Here is a 13,492-nt window from a genome sequence, read left to right on the forward strand (position 1 = left end):
ATCCGTCAAAGGAAATGTGTCTGACCGTTCTAAAACTCCGGCCGTCCGTGCGCACTTTACATGCACTTGAATGTGGGTACGTCAACACGCCACTTTCTTTGGCGCTGCTGGAGGCACGTTCGTTTTTAATTGAGTTAGCTAAGCCGGGTACCTATTCAGTTTTCACGCAGCAGTGTTTTTACTTCCATGCAGTTTACTCTTATTTCGCTCATCTTCACGGCACAACGCTCTTGGGTCGTTCTGAAAGTATAATATTGACGCATATTACATACATAGTGCGGATACATTCATATATACTACATAGCACTGCCTTGCCGCCGATGGCCAGTACATCACTGCCCTGCCGCCCGGTGGCCCAGTGCAGCACTGCCCTGCCGCCGGTGCCAGTGCAGCACTGCCCTGTCGCCGGTGGCCAGTGTAGTATTGCCCTGTCGCCGGTGGCCAGTACATCACTGCCCTGCCGCCGGTGGCCAGTACATCACTGCCGCCGGTGGCCAGTGCAGCACTGCCCTGTCGCCGGTGGCCAGTGCAGCGCTGCCCTGCCGCCGGTGGCCAGTGTAGTATTGCCCTGCCGCCGGTGGCCAGTACATCACTGCCCTGTCGCCGGTGGCCAGTACATCACTGCCCTGCCGCCGGTGGCCAGTGCAGCGCTGCCCTGCCGCCGGTGGCCAGTGCAGCACTGCCCTGTCGCCGGTGGCTAGTACAGCAACCGCCCTGTCGCCGGTGGCCAGTACATCACTGCCCTGTCGCCGGTGGCCAGTGCAGGCACTGCCGCCGGTGGCCAGTGCAGCACTGCCCTGTCGCCGATGGGCCAGTGCAGCACTGCCCTGCCTCCGGTGGCCAGTGCAGAGCGCCGGCCAAGAACGTGCGGAGGTGCGCTGCGCGCCTCCGGCCGGCGGCGAAAACTAATTAACCGTCCATCGACCGGGGGCCCACGTCCGTAAATATGCTACGCACCAAAATACGCGCACTGTTCTGTTTCAATGGACCACAGCCACGAGCGCAGCCAATGCCCGGATGCGCCATTAACGTTGTTCTCAACGGCGCTTTTGATCAATCACTTTTCATGCAGCGGCATGCGTCGAACGCGGCATTCGTCCGACGTTCTGTAGAGAGTGGCGGAAAGTGGACAGCGATGGCTGCCGAGGTGATAGGGACTGGCATGGGGGGAGTGGGCAGGTAGCTCAGGATCCAAGCCCGCGTGAAAGTTTGAGATAAGCTGTATTCACGCTGTGATCATGCGTGCAAAGAAGGAATTTCAAAAGTGTTTTTGGCCTCTCTGTCTGTGGCATTCTTACGTCTTCGCTAACGCCGTGCTTCCGATGTCAAAACCGCAAGTCATATCCCACTTCTGACAATGATGTGGAATCTAGAACAGCATCTGAGGCACAATTTCTGCGACAGATGAGACGGTAGCCAAAGCGGAATGTTGCGCTCTGTGGGAATGCCCTCTGATGTGTTTCCAGCAAACACCGCCTCCCGGTATTAGGTAAACGAGCGTTGGCCAGTGTGAGGCCGCGGACATGTGCGGTACTATCCGCGACCCACGGCTGGAGGAGCCGGGCTCGCGTTAAGACGGGCGCAGCGTCGGGATTTATAGCGTCAAAAACAGGGCCTGCCATATGCAAATTACGGTGCGATAACTGTGAGAAGGCAAGCGGACAAGACGAATGCCATCTTATGGCTATCTAAAAGATGGCATCCTACCTATCCATCCTACCTATCACCACTTAGCTGGAGTTGAGCGTTAGGATAACGATATTGTTATATTTTTACCTGCGTATACCTTTTGTTCTCACGATTCAAAGTACGACTTTATTCCATCGACGTACCAAGGACAGCCAGGTGTTCGCATGAGGATGCCTAAAAGGCTTATACTAGTGACATTGTCAACTGGAAGATCTTATTTTGACAAGAGTCGACCCTCATTATACCAGAAGTACTGAATGAACGCCATCTTCAAGGATCAGGAAGCACTCGCTATGTAGACAAAACGCACCAGCCACCCCACTCCCAGCAAATCTCGAGCACTTGAACCAATGTCATTCTGCGATAGGTTCAGTCTGCTGCCTGGGCTGTGAGCTGAGCGCTGGCAGCTCTCCAGCCTCGTCAGGGGTCTGCCACGCATCGACCCGCTGGCACCGAGTTTGCCGTCATTGGCCCGCGTGCCACTATCCTGCCCGCCTAGTTCGGCACGGAGAGAAGCTCATGAAGTTATGTAACCCAGTGATGCGATGATGCCAATATGGGGCGCCTTTTTGTCATGGTGGGCTTCGTCTAGCTACCAGCCTCTGATGGTTGTTCACGCCTTGCGCGCTCGGCGCCGCTCGACGTGTCGCCACAGGTGGCGGGCGTTGGGCGCGCGTGGGTGGCGCGTTCAGGTGAGTTGTGTGGCGCGCGCCGCGTGGGCGTCACGAGCGCCGCGACTGATGGAGCTGATATCAGGCGCGCGGCATGGGGTGCAGTGCATGGTGTCCAGGGGCCAGCCTGTGGCGCCGAGGCGGCTGATGGAGTTGATGCCGGAATGCGCGGCCTGGGGCGCAGTATACAGTGTCCAGGGGTCAGCTCGCGGTGCCGAGGCGGCTGTGAGGCTGGTGTCGGATGCGCGGTCTTGGGTGCAGTGTATAGTGTCCAGGGGTCAGCTTGTGTCCCCGAGGCAGCTGATGGAGCTGGTGTCAGGTACGCGGGCCTAGGGCGCAGTGTGGAGTGTCCATGGGCCAGCTCGTGTTCCCCGAGGCGGCTGTGAAGCTGGTGTGGGATGCGCGGCCTGGGGTGCAGTGTATAGTGTCCAGGGGCCAGCTCGTGGTGCCGAGAGGTGCAGTGTATAGTGTCCAGGGGCCAGCTCGTGGTGCCGAGAGGTGCAGTGTATAGTGTCCAGGGGGTCAGCTCGTGGTGCCGAGAGGTGCAGTGTATAGTGTCCAGGGGTCAGCTCGTGGTGCCGAGAGGTGCAGTGTAGAGTGTCCAGGGGTCAGCTCGTGGCGCCGAGAGGTGCAGTGTAGAGTGTTCAGGGGTCAGCTCGTGGCGCCGGGAGGTGCAGTGTACAGTGTCCAGGAGTCAGCTCGTGGCGCCGAGGTCAACCTCCACCGGCGCGGCGGACTGCGGCCGCGTGATGCGTTGCACAACGATGCGACGCGCGGCTTTTGATGCGGCGGCATTTAACAACGATTGACCGGATTATCAGCGATTGGTTTTGATCGACCATTATCCGGCGGGCAATCTCCTCGAATGCCTGCGCTCAGCTCCCATTGTGCCGGACAATGGCATGAAGCATTACGGTGCCTAATTGACTGGCGAATCAATGCCAGTAGTCGCCGCACTGCCGCGAGAGCGCCTGCGTCTGCCCGCCAGAGGGCCCCTCTGTCTGCTGGCCGGAGTGCCGAAAGTTGGCGTCATTCCCTCCACCGCCGTCTGTGTGTCCAAAGTTGGCGCCGTACCTTCCTCCGCCGGCTGCGCGTCCAAAGTCGGCGCCATACCCTCCACCGGCGTCTGTGTCCACGGCCGGCGCCATACCCTCCACCGCCGTCTGTGTCCACGGCCGGCGCCATACCCTCCACGCCGTCCGTGTCCAAAGTTGGCGCCATACCCTTTACCGCCGTCCGTTTCCACGCCGGCGCCATACCCTCCACCGCCGTCTGTGTCCACGGCCGGCGCCATAACCCTCCACCGCCGTCCGTGTCCAAAGTTGGCGCCATACCCTTTACCGCCGTCCGTTTCCACGGCCGGCGCCATACCTCCAACCGCCGTCCGTGCCTAAAGTTGACGCATACCCTCCACCGCTGTCTGTGACCACGTCCGGCGCCTGCGGGGTGGGCCGCACCGCCGCCCGGCCGGCCAGCCGCCAACGGTCGATCAGACGTCGTTGGCCCGTGTAATTGGTCGTCCGGCGTCCACCCGACTTGGCGCCGTTATGGCTGCTCCGTGACCCAGTTGTGCGCCGCCGGCACATACCCGGTCACCCCGCCCCCTTCCCCCGCCCGTTCCGGCCGGCGTAGCGGCGCCTCCGGTGCCGAGGTCGGCGGCGCCTGACCGGCGCCCGCGCGGTCGGCGGCAGTCAGCGAACCGTCAGCGGTCACGTGGGGCAGCTGTCACGCCTGGCTTCTGTCACCACCGCGTAGTTCTCGAGCCGGGCGGCTCGGCGAACCGTGCCGAGTCGGCTGCCCATTAGCCATGCTCGGCATGGGACGACATCAGCGTTCCGGTCTTCCAACTGACGACAGGTGGAACAGCTCCCGAAGGAGGCCGGTATTCGAAAGGCCAGCTGGGAACATCGAAGCGAGCAGGTCACGGACGAGCCGTCCGCAAATTGGCGTCGAGGAATTCGCCGGAATCGACGGGGCGCCGATCACGCGAGGGCCGACCTTTCGACTTAAACTCCGAGGGAAATTGATTGGCCTGTTCGAGACAGGTTTGTAAAATGCGTGGGTGCGACTGCAAAGCGTTGGTCGTATCTATCAGCACCGACAGCTCCCCGATCTGTTCAGAAGGAGAGGCTGCACAGGGTCCAGCCGTACCAGCCGATGGTGACACGTTGGTGAGTAGGTGGTGTGCTCAGGCCCCAGCAGTGGGGCGTGGGGATCATGACGCTGCCGAAGTGCTCCTGCGCAGCTCGGGCTTTTCCGCACGCTGCGGACATGGCATGACATCGGATGATAACGATGACTGGTCTGCCGTCCGGGCAAAGGCTATGTTTGACTGGCGCATTTTCGTGACGCTTGGAAACTTCCTCCTTTTGTTCGACGAAGCCGAGTAAGATACAAGTCACGGAGATTTAGATAAAATGACAGGGACCATGCATCAGATACAAACACAACATCTTTATGTATGTACATGCATTGCGCGCAATTTGCTGTCGGGTGAGCTAGCCCGCTGCTGCGGTTCTCTTGCGGCTCTCCTTTTGATCTCCTGCGGTTCTTCGCTGCCGTTCTCCCACGGTTCTCCTGCGGTTCTTCTGCAATTCTCCGCTGCGATTCCCTTGCGTTTCTCCCGTGGTTCCCCGTTACGGTTCTCCTGCGGTATTCCTCTGCGGTTTTCCTGCGGTTCTCGTGCGGTTTTCCTGCGATTCTCCTGCGGTTCTCTTGCGGTTCTCCTGCAATGCTCCACTGTGGTTCTCGTGTTGGTCTCCCGCGGTTCTCCTGCGATTCTCCGTTGCTGTTCTCCTGCGTTTCTCCTGTGGTTCTCCGCTGCGGTTCTCCGCTGCGGTTCTCCGCTGCGTTTCTCCGCCGGGTACGGCGGGTCCCTGGGACCAGCGGCTGTCCGGGGCTCTCCTGCATCGCCGTCTCTCCAGGTGACGTGCGAGTGCGGGGCGGGAGTGCCACGTCACCAGCCTTCACGAGCGGCGCCGGCAGCAGCTCACAGACGGGAGCACGCGACTGGTTGATAGGGCTGTTGCCCAAGCCATGCATTATTAGTCAGGTGAGGACCTCGACTCGTTGCTGATAAGCACGCGAGAAACGGGCGCTGTCAAACGATGTATCTGGTGTGCACGTACTTTTGGACGTACTTTTACGTACTTATATGCACGTACTTTTGGATGTTCACGCATACAAGGAGACGATATGTCAGTGGTGACTTGCGATTTCTCGTGGCTTGAAGATAATAAAAATCATAATTCTTAGTCATGAAACAGCCATTCCAGCATCAATTTCGGAATGCTGCACCGTATGTTTGGCTGCTCTGGTGTGCGGTAACCTGCCCTCTTGGTGTAGTAGGGTAACCTAACCTCCCCACCTCCTACAAACTTAAAGATGAAACACGCTAGATGCAAAACTTTCTCGGAAAAAAGAGGAACATGGGAGCAGATCAGGTGTTTCTTTTCCCGGTCCTGCCTCTGCACCGAATCCAACTAAAATCCTGCAGCCTCAGCCCAGGGCCCCTGTGAACTATCATGCCAGCGCAGCTTCGCGCGGAGAAATCAAAATCACCGAGTTTTTTATAAATGGTCTGATTACAAACCACCGTTGGGTTCTACTCTTGCTCATAATTAAGCGCAACACCCAATATCATGTTAAATCTTATAGCATATGGGCACTTCCCGGTTGCATTGAGATGGTAAACATCGCGTTTCATCTGGGCCAGTAAATAATCTACACTGACCTTTTAAGCGATATTTGTCGAGAGTTTTCTAGAGAAGACTGCCACCAGAATCATTGAGCTCTAGGCAACGCTCTTTGTCAGGATCTTCGCAACAAGCTTGCTTAGAAGACCAGCGCTCGTTGTTATGGAGACCGTGGTTCACCGAATTATCTTAACAATTCCAGTTTAGCCTAGGTCTTTTTGACGTAGTCTGCCATTTATTGCAGTCTCAGTCGCACACGGAGCACTTAGCCATATGCCGGGCCCATAACCACATACCCGGCGCTTAGCCCCATACTTTTAGCTCTTTGGCTCTTAGCTCTTCGCTTTATGTTTAGTCAAAAAGCAACTTACCAGATCGAAGGATGAAACCCGTTATTAGCGGTTTTTGCCTACTCCCTGCCTCCCTCAGAATAATCGCAGCGGCTGGGCTACATCCACGTACTATTATACCAAATGGTTCTTCATGGAAAGCCTGTCAAGCTGCGCTTACTTGTGCTGCTAACGAAGGGCGATGAGGAAGTTTGCGCGTCCTAAAAGCGGGAAGCAGAAGCCCCCCCCCCCCCCTCTTAAAAGGCTATATTGCAGTGAACTGATGGGGAACCCTCGGATGCAGTGAACTGATGAGACACCCTCGGACTGGGCTGAGCCCTGGCTCAGCACCATTGGGAGTTGGAACGGAACTGAAACAGACGACACCGTCCTGAAGCCTGGAATGTATTACGAACGTATGCACTTGCAGAGCTGGAACGTATGCAGAGCTGGAACTGGATGGTTAAATAATCTGGCCGCGGAATAAAATTCATCCTTTATCGCTTTCTGCGCGTGTCCACATTTTTTTGCTTTTTGAGAATTCATTCCAGGGAATCCTTCCACGTCAAATTGATGCAACTGTCCACCATAATTCTTTTCTCAAGGCCAACAGAACTGGGTTGCTCCACGACAAAGCCACTGAAGGGTAACAAGGCACCCCCTCAAATATGACAAAAACACCGCGTTTAAACACTGCTCCGTTGTGCGGATTTCATCAGATATCACATAGATTAGATGTGCGCCTACGAATGAAAATGGCGCGGTTATGTTAAACTACGTAGATGATACAGCAAAGAACAGGATTATTTGTAGAAAGACAGTGTGAGCTCGTATGCATTACAGCTAAGCCATGATGAAAAGGCACAAGTTCAGTCTATCCGTGCTGTGCCCCGTACAACGCCCAAACTGCGTCCATGATTTATTTGTTCACTACCCAGCAATGTGGTCGGTGGTGCAGCTACGAAGCATATCACGCGATGCCAGGACTTGATCCTGCTCTGGGCATTGCAGATTTCCATATCCGACCAGGCGTTTAGCATTGCCCCTCCGCCCACTTCGATGCATGGACCTTTCCCCTGGAAGGTCGCAAGGAATTGCAATAATATGATAGGGCCAAAATCCTCAGCATGGTGACACATGTTTAGGAAGTAACACCTGTTTTATACCAGGTCAGACAACAGAAGGTAAAACAATGAAATTGTTTTGTAGTTTGGGTAACCTCTCGGCATGGATAGCGACTTTTCCAGGGGAGTGTGTGCTGCAACTATTGAATGGGTTTAGCTATCGTTGATGATACCGATGATTTTGCCGACAAGGCCATTAGTCGTTATGAATCATGCCACGAATACATACATATTGTAAGGTCGCTTCATGCTCAGCCCGTCTGTGAGGCATTTGCATGGGCAAATAAAAACCAAACAAATCTCGCATGAACACACAGAAATTTCTCCTGCCATGGAGATCATTGTGCGTAACTGATCCAAGGAGCATCTTTGAATCATGATCGTGACAATCATGAATCATGAATCGATCTTCAATTGCGAGATCGTGATCTCGATCTCGATCGCGAGATTATTATCTCGCGCTCCGGGCTCGCCTTTCCGTCGTTGAACCCGGTAATTTGCCGCGTTGACCCGAAACCTGTGTCCATAGATACTGTGACTCCGTCACATCTTCTCGAAGGAGACTGCACCAACATTTGAAACCGCGGATGATTATGCTTTTTCGCAAGCCGTATAAAATTTACTCCAATTTCGGCCATACTTTAGAGAGGAGTCGTCTCTGGAAATTGTCGGTGATTTTGCACAAACGCCCGCTTGTTTCTTGGTGCTTCAGGCCAAGTGACTTCACGGATGTCTCGAGTTTGGCAAGGAAATCTTGCCTATTTGAAACAGCTTGTCAAGCTAACAACTCTTGTTCGGGACGATGGCAAATGGTTTGGTTCTGACTCACCATAATACCACTACAACATGCAAACAATGTTGTATGTACTTCCTTGACTGATTTTAACCGATTTCTCGCTGAGCATTCCCTGGAGGTATTTCCTGAAAGCATCATAATTGCAGATATTCATCTCTCCAACCTCCCGGCAATGAGGATCTACTATTACTGACCTCTTGGGCCCGGCCTGGTTTACTCGAAGCCGGCGCCGAATTAAATGCTGTATCCAATAACATGTGTGCGGCTCCAGACGCGCGGGCCAGCACACGAGGCGGCTTTATTCCGGCTCCAGGCCATATTATCATATTATATTATTATATTATATTATGATATGCATTATATCATTATATGTATTTTATTATTATATCATATTGTTATATATATATAATATTATATATATATATATATATATATATATATATAGTTATATATATATAGTATTATATATATAACCGATAGATATAACTAATAAGAGGAGAGAGAGAGAGAGAGAGGAGAGAGAGAGAGAGAGAGGAGAAGAGAGAGATGAGAGAGAGGATATATAATAGATATAGAATATATATATAGTATATATATATATAGATACATATGTATAATATTATGTGCATGATTATAAAATGAAATAGCAATCAATTCAGACTAGCTATTAGTTGTTGCTACATTGACTCATCCCTTCTTTATATAGCGGTAATCGGTGTGCTGTGATGATTCAGAGTGCACGACGTTGCGGTCTGCGCGGCTCGTAAGGGGCGACAGGTACGACATTGCTCAGACATTGTTTGTGTGCATTTGACATTCAGACATTGTGCTAGAGTTCCAAAAGGTATGACCACTTGTTATGCTATGTCATGTTATGTTATGTCATGTTATGTTATGTCATGTTATGACCACTTTATATCACAGTAGTGGTGATACAGAACATCACACAGCACATAACACAAAACATCTTACGATCATTTTTGTAATAAAAAACCTTGTTAATGGTGCTTAGCAAATTGCACGAAATTCGACGAGGAACAAGTTTTGGGGCATGAGATACGTCAGATGCTACAGGCCAGGCCACCGAGTATTTTCGAAAAAGATGATACCTCTGCATCCACTGCCTTGGTGCTTTTAACCGGCAATGAAAAGGGCGCAAAACATCAAGAGCAATAGCCGGAAACAACCAAGGCTCCAATGATGTTGCAGACTATCCACCTGCAGACCGCGTGGCAACAAAAAAGAAAAACGCTTCAAGAACGCAAAAAAACATGCCAGCAGCTAACCAAAAGACCGCAATAAGAACACAAAAGACCACAATAGCGCCAAATCCCGTATCGCGTAACACCTAGCCACTAACACCTCTACTAAGGACAAAAATAACAGCTAGATGACTTTGTGAGGAGCAAAAACTGCTGTCTGAGTGCGCCGCCCAAATCACCTTATTAGGATGAGCATTTTTGTGACGTCGCACACGACTGGGTCGGAAGGCGAACTCCGTATTTGCTGAGCGGTCTTCAAGGGAGTCCAGGTCGCTGCTGTAATCTCGCCTCACGGATGTATGATTACACGGCGGCACAAGGAGCTCGCCAGGCTGTTGTGACGCCTGCGGCGATGACGCCCAGTACCGGAGCTGGCTCTCAACCCTAGCACCGGAGCTGGCTCCCAACCCTAGCACCGGAGCTGGCTCCCAGCCTTAGTGCCGGAGCTGGCTTCCAGTCTTAGCACCGGAGCTAGCTCCCAATCCCAGCACCGGAGCTGACTCCCAACCCTAGCACCGGAGCTGGCTCCCAACCCTAGCACCGGAGCTGACTCCCCCAGCACCAGAGCTGACTCCCTCGGCGCTGGAGCTGACTCCCCCAGCGCTGGGGCTGACTGCCTTAGCGGAGCTTAGGGCGTCAGTCCCTAAGCGGAGCTGGAGCTGACGCCCAGCCCCAGCACCAGAGCTGACCCCCCAGCGTTGGAGCTGACTCCCCAGCGCTGGGGCTGACTTGTCCCAGCACCAAAGCTGACTCCTACCTCCGGCGCCGGACCTGACTCCCGGTCCCAGGAATGGAGCTGGCTCCCGCTCCCAGCGCCGAAGCTGACTCCCCAGCGCCGGAGCTGGGGCGCTGCCGGCTGCAGACGACAACGGTCAGCCAGCCTGGCACGGCCGGCGAGAATTCAGCCGATTCGGTGGCAAAGTGGCTTTCAATAAATCAACGACGGTGTCGACGTTCTTCTCTCCAAATGGGCTCGTGGAGAAATGGCGGCGGCACGCGATCGTCAGGGGCGAGTCGAGGGCTCGTGCTCTGGGGGGAGAGGCACGGGTCGGGTCCGAGGTCCGGGGCGGTGCGGCCGGCGCCGCCCGGCCGGTCGGTAGTGGCGGCTCGCGTGCGCCAGGTGCGCCGCCGCAGCCCGGCCAGGTGTGCCGTCACAGTCCGGCCAGGTGTGTCGCGCTGGAGCCGCCCCTGCCAACCTTGGCATGCCCAGTCGGCCTGCTATCGACCGGGCTGGACGGAGAGCCGGTCCGAGCCACGCCGCCGACCCCCTCCCATCCCCTCCCCTCCCCTCCCGCAGACCGGCTCGACGCCCGCCGGGCGGCGACCGGCGACGCCGCTGGCCGGTGGCGGAAGCAGGCCCGTAGACGAGGCGAGCGAGCTTACGCATTTTATGGGCTGAATACAGTAGAGGTCTTAGCGCTTCAAACCATTCGTTTTGTACAACTCCCTCCCCCCTGTCCACTCACCCCTGTCGTCACCCGGATGGCATCCGGCGGTGGTGGGCGTGTGTGTCGGTGGGGGGGGGGGGGAGGCACAGTGGGGAGCGTTTATAATAGTGGTCACCCCTCCAACGTCACGTGCAGGAGGGTGGTGATGCTTCCTCTTCGCGTTGTGAATCACCACCGCTCACGGAATAATTCATACCTCCAGCGCCATTCCTTTTCAGGTCGGTTTTCATGCTCCACTTTCTCGCAGCGTCATTACCACCAGCCAGTCGAGGGATGCCATGCCTTTGCGCTTGCGCGCGGTCCCCATTTCCCGCTCCGAAGTACGAGGGCTCTATTGCGCGCCCCCGTCCCCGCGCCGAGTCCGGCGCAGTTGATCGAGCTGCCGTCGGCGAGGAACCACGGACTGTCGGCGAGGGGCATCGGCCGATTGATGCGTTTATGCCATAGATCTCTAGATAGATACATTTATGCCATATACATCCATTCAATAGTGAAGAAGCGTTCGTTCTTATGCATTAAACTGACGCTTGTAGCATTCCTCAAACACAGAGCTGACAGATGTCGCCCATTCGCAGTCCATGCCGTGCGTTGCTTTTGAACAGGACAAGGGGGTGCCCTCAATGACTGACTTTCCCCGTCGCTGCGCCCTAGAGCATCTCACAGATCCATTGATGACCGTCTGCCCTGTTTTGTGCCGTAGAACGTTTTGCGGGCTCACCACTGACTGATCTGCTCCGGCTCTCTTCCGCAGAACTCAATCCGTCACAATCTGTCGCTCAACAAGTGCTTCATGAAGGTGGCCCGCTCCAAGAGTGAGCCCGGCAAGGGCGGCTTCTGGCGGCTGGACCCGGAGTACTCAAGCAACATCGTCAACGGCGTGTTCAAGAAGCGGCGGCCACCGTTCCTGCGCCCGGGCTACACCAAGAAGATGCGTCCGTCGCAGCGGCCGCCGCCGCCGCTGGCGTCGGCGACGCCGGCCGGCATGTGCGTGGGTCGGCTGGAGCCGGCGCGCACCGCCGTCTGGGACCCGGCCGCCGGCCGCGAGGTCGAGCTGGAGGCTCTGCGCTTCAGCGCCGACTCGCAGCCGACCGAGCTGCTGGCGCCGACGCAGCTGTACATGACGGGGCTCAGTCCCGAGAGTCTGGTGGGCGCCGAGGAGGAGATCTTCAGCCACTCGGAGCTGAGCGACGCCTCCAGCGAGAGCCCCGACTCTCTGACCAGCTCGCTGGACCTGTCGCTGTACGCCGGCGCGGGCGGCGCGCTGCCGCCGGCGCCCCTGCACGCCGTCGACCTTGCCGGCCTCGAGCCGGCGGCCACCGGCCAGGCGGCCATCGCCGTGAGCTACGCGCAGCCCCACTGGGAGATCAGCCGCGCCCTCTCCATGCTCGACTCCAGCCTCGACCTGGAGGGTCTGATCGACATGGAGGGAATGGTTAGCGGCATATAGAGCGGCGCTGCGGCCGGCGGAGGGCTGCGCCGCACCAGCCCGGACCGGGGGCTGCGCTCCCAGCCGCCCGCCGGTCTCCGGCCAGCTCGGCAGGCCCACGCCGCCAGGTGGTCGGCGTCTAGTCACGCTCCCCGAATGGTCTCCCTGATCTAGTCATCAGCGGCGCCGGCGCGCCGTCGCTGGGCCGCCAGAGCGGCGCCCGGCGGTCGGTCGGCGCCGTCCGCGGACCGGCTCCGCTGTCCGACTGCACAGGACAATCCAGCACCGCTCTTGGCCCGGGTCGGCCCCGCACAGCGCCAGCCCGGCCACGCTCGGCCGGCGCAGCGGCCTGCGACAGCCCACTGTGCAGTGTCCAACGAAGCGAGGCGCGGCAGCCGGCGGCGGCGCCAGCGCGCACCGCCGTCGGTCCGCGCCTCGGTCTGTGTGTGTGCGCGAGCGCCAGAGCGTGCGCCACGTTGTGCGTGTGAGCGTGCGCACCGTCGCTCCGTCCGCGCCGTCGGCCGGCCTGAGCGCGACCGAAGCGCGCCAGGTCGGCCTGGCGCAAGTCACCAGCCGTCCAGTATGTGTACAAAGCTCGGCCGTAAAGCAGCGTGTTGGGCTCGTGCGGCGAGATCGACAGTGGCGCACCCGCGCGGCGGCCGCTGCTGGCTGATGATTGGTCCGTCCGCCGGCCGCCGTAGTCGGCGCGGCACGTCGATTGGTCAGGTTTCTTCTCGGCGAAACGTCCTGCTCATATTCTAGCGTCCAGGGAATTTTGAATATTTGTCTACGCTGTTCGGACGTCGGCATTCGGTGGGCCGGTCGGTTCCGCGGAGCAAGATTGCAAATTGATGGCGAGGGCATCATGGAGGATCACGATTGTTCCCTGGCTGTTGAGGCTTTGTGCTTGCCATGCCTCTGTCATTCTGTGACCTTTGTCGACTACTTACCAGCTCGTGGTACAGCAGATAGCCCTGCAATGGTTCTGCTGCTACCAGGTCTCAACGAAATTTACGTCAGTGCTGCGCAGTTCATGCGGGCGTCGTATCCAT

The 13,492-nt window shown here is 56.6% G+C and overlaps 1 protein-coding gene across 1 annotated transcript in view; it reads left to right on the top strand.

Annotated features, from left to right (window-relative positions):
- The window catches only part of LOC119094854 (forkhead box protein J1), a 34,665-nt gene extending 22,160 nt beyond the window's left edge, over positions 1-12,505 (top strand). The window contains exon 3 of the mRNA XM_037217775.1: positions 11,766-12,505. Within this exon, the coding sequence (XP_037073670.1) occupies positions 11,766-12,461 (696 nt within the window). The 3' untranslated portion in view covers positions 12,462-12,505. The remainder of the gene's footprint in view (positions 1-11,765) is intronic.
- Positions 12,506-13,492: the final 987 nt, after the last annotated feature.

The sequence above is a fragment of the Pollicipes pollicipes genome, unplaced genomic scaffold, assembly GCF_011947565.3.
Source record: "Pollicipes pollicipes isolate AB1234 unplaced genomic scaffold, Ppol_2.1 Scaffold_4219;HRSCAF=4965_pilon_pilon_pilon, whole genome shotgun sequence".
Classification (NCBI taxonomy): Eukaryota; Metazoa; Arthropoda; class Thecostraca; order Pollicipedomorpha; family Pollicipedidae; genus Pollicipes; species Pollicipes pollicipes.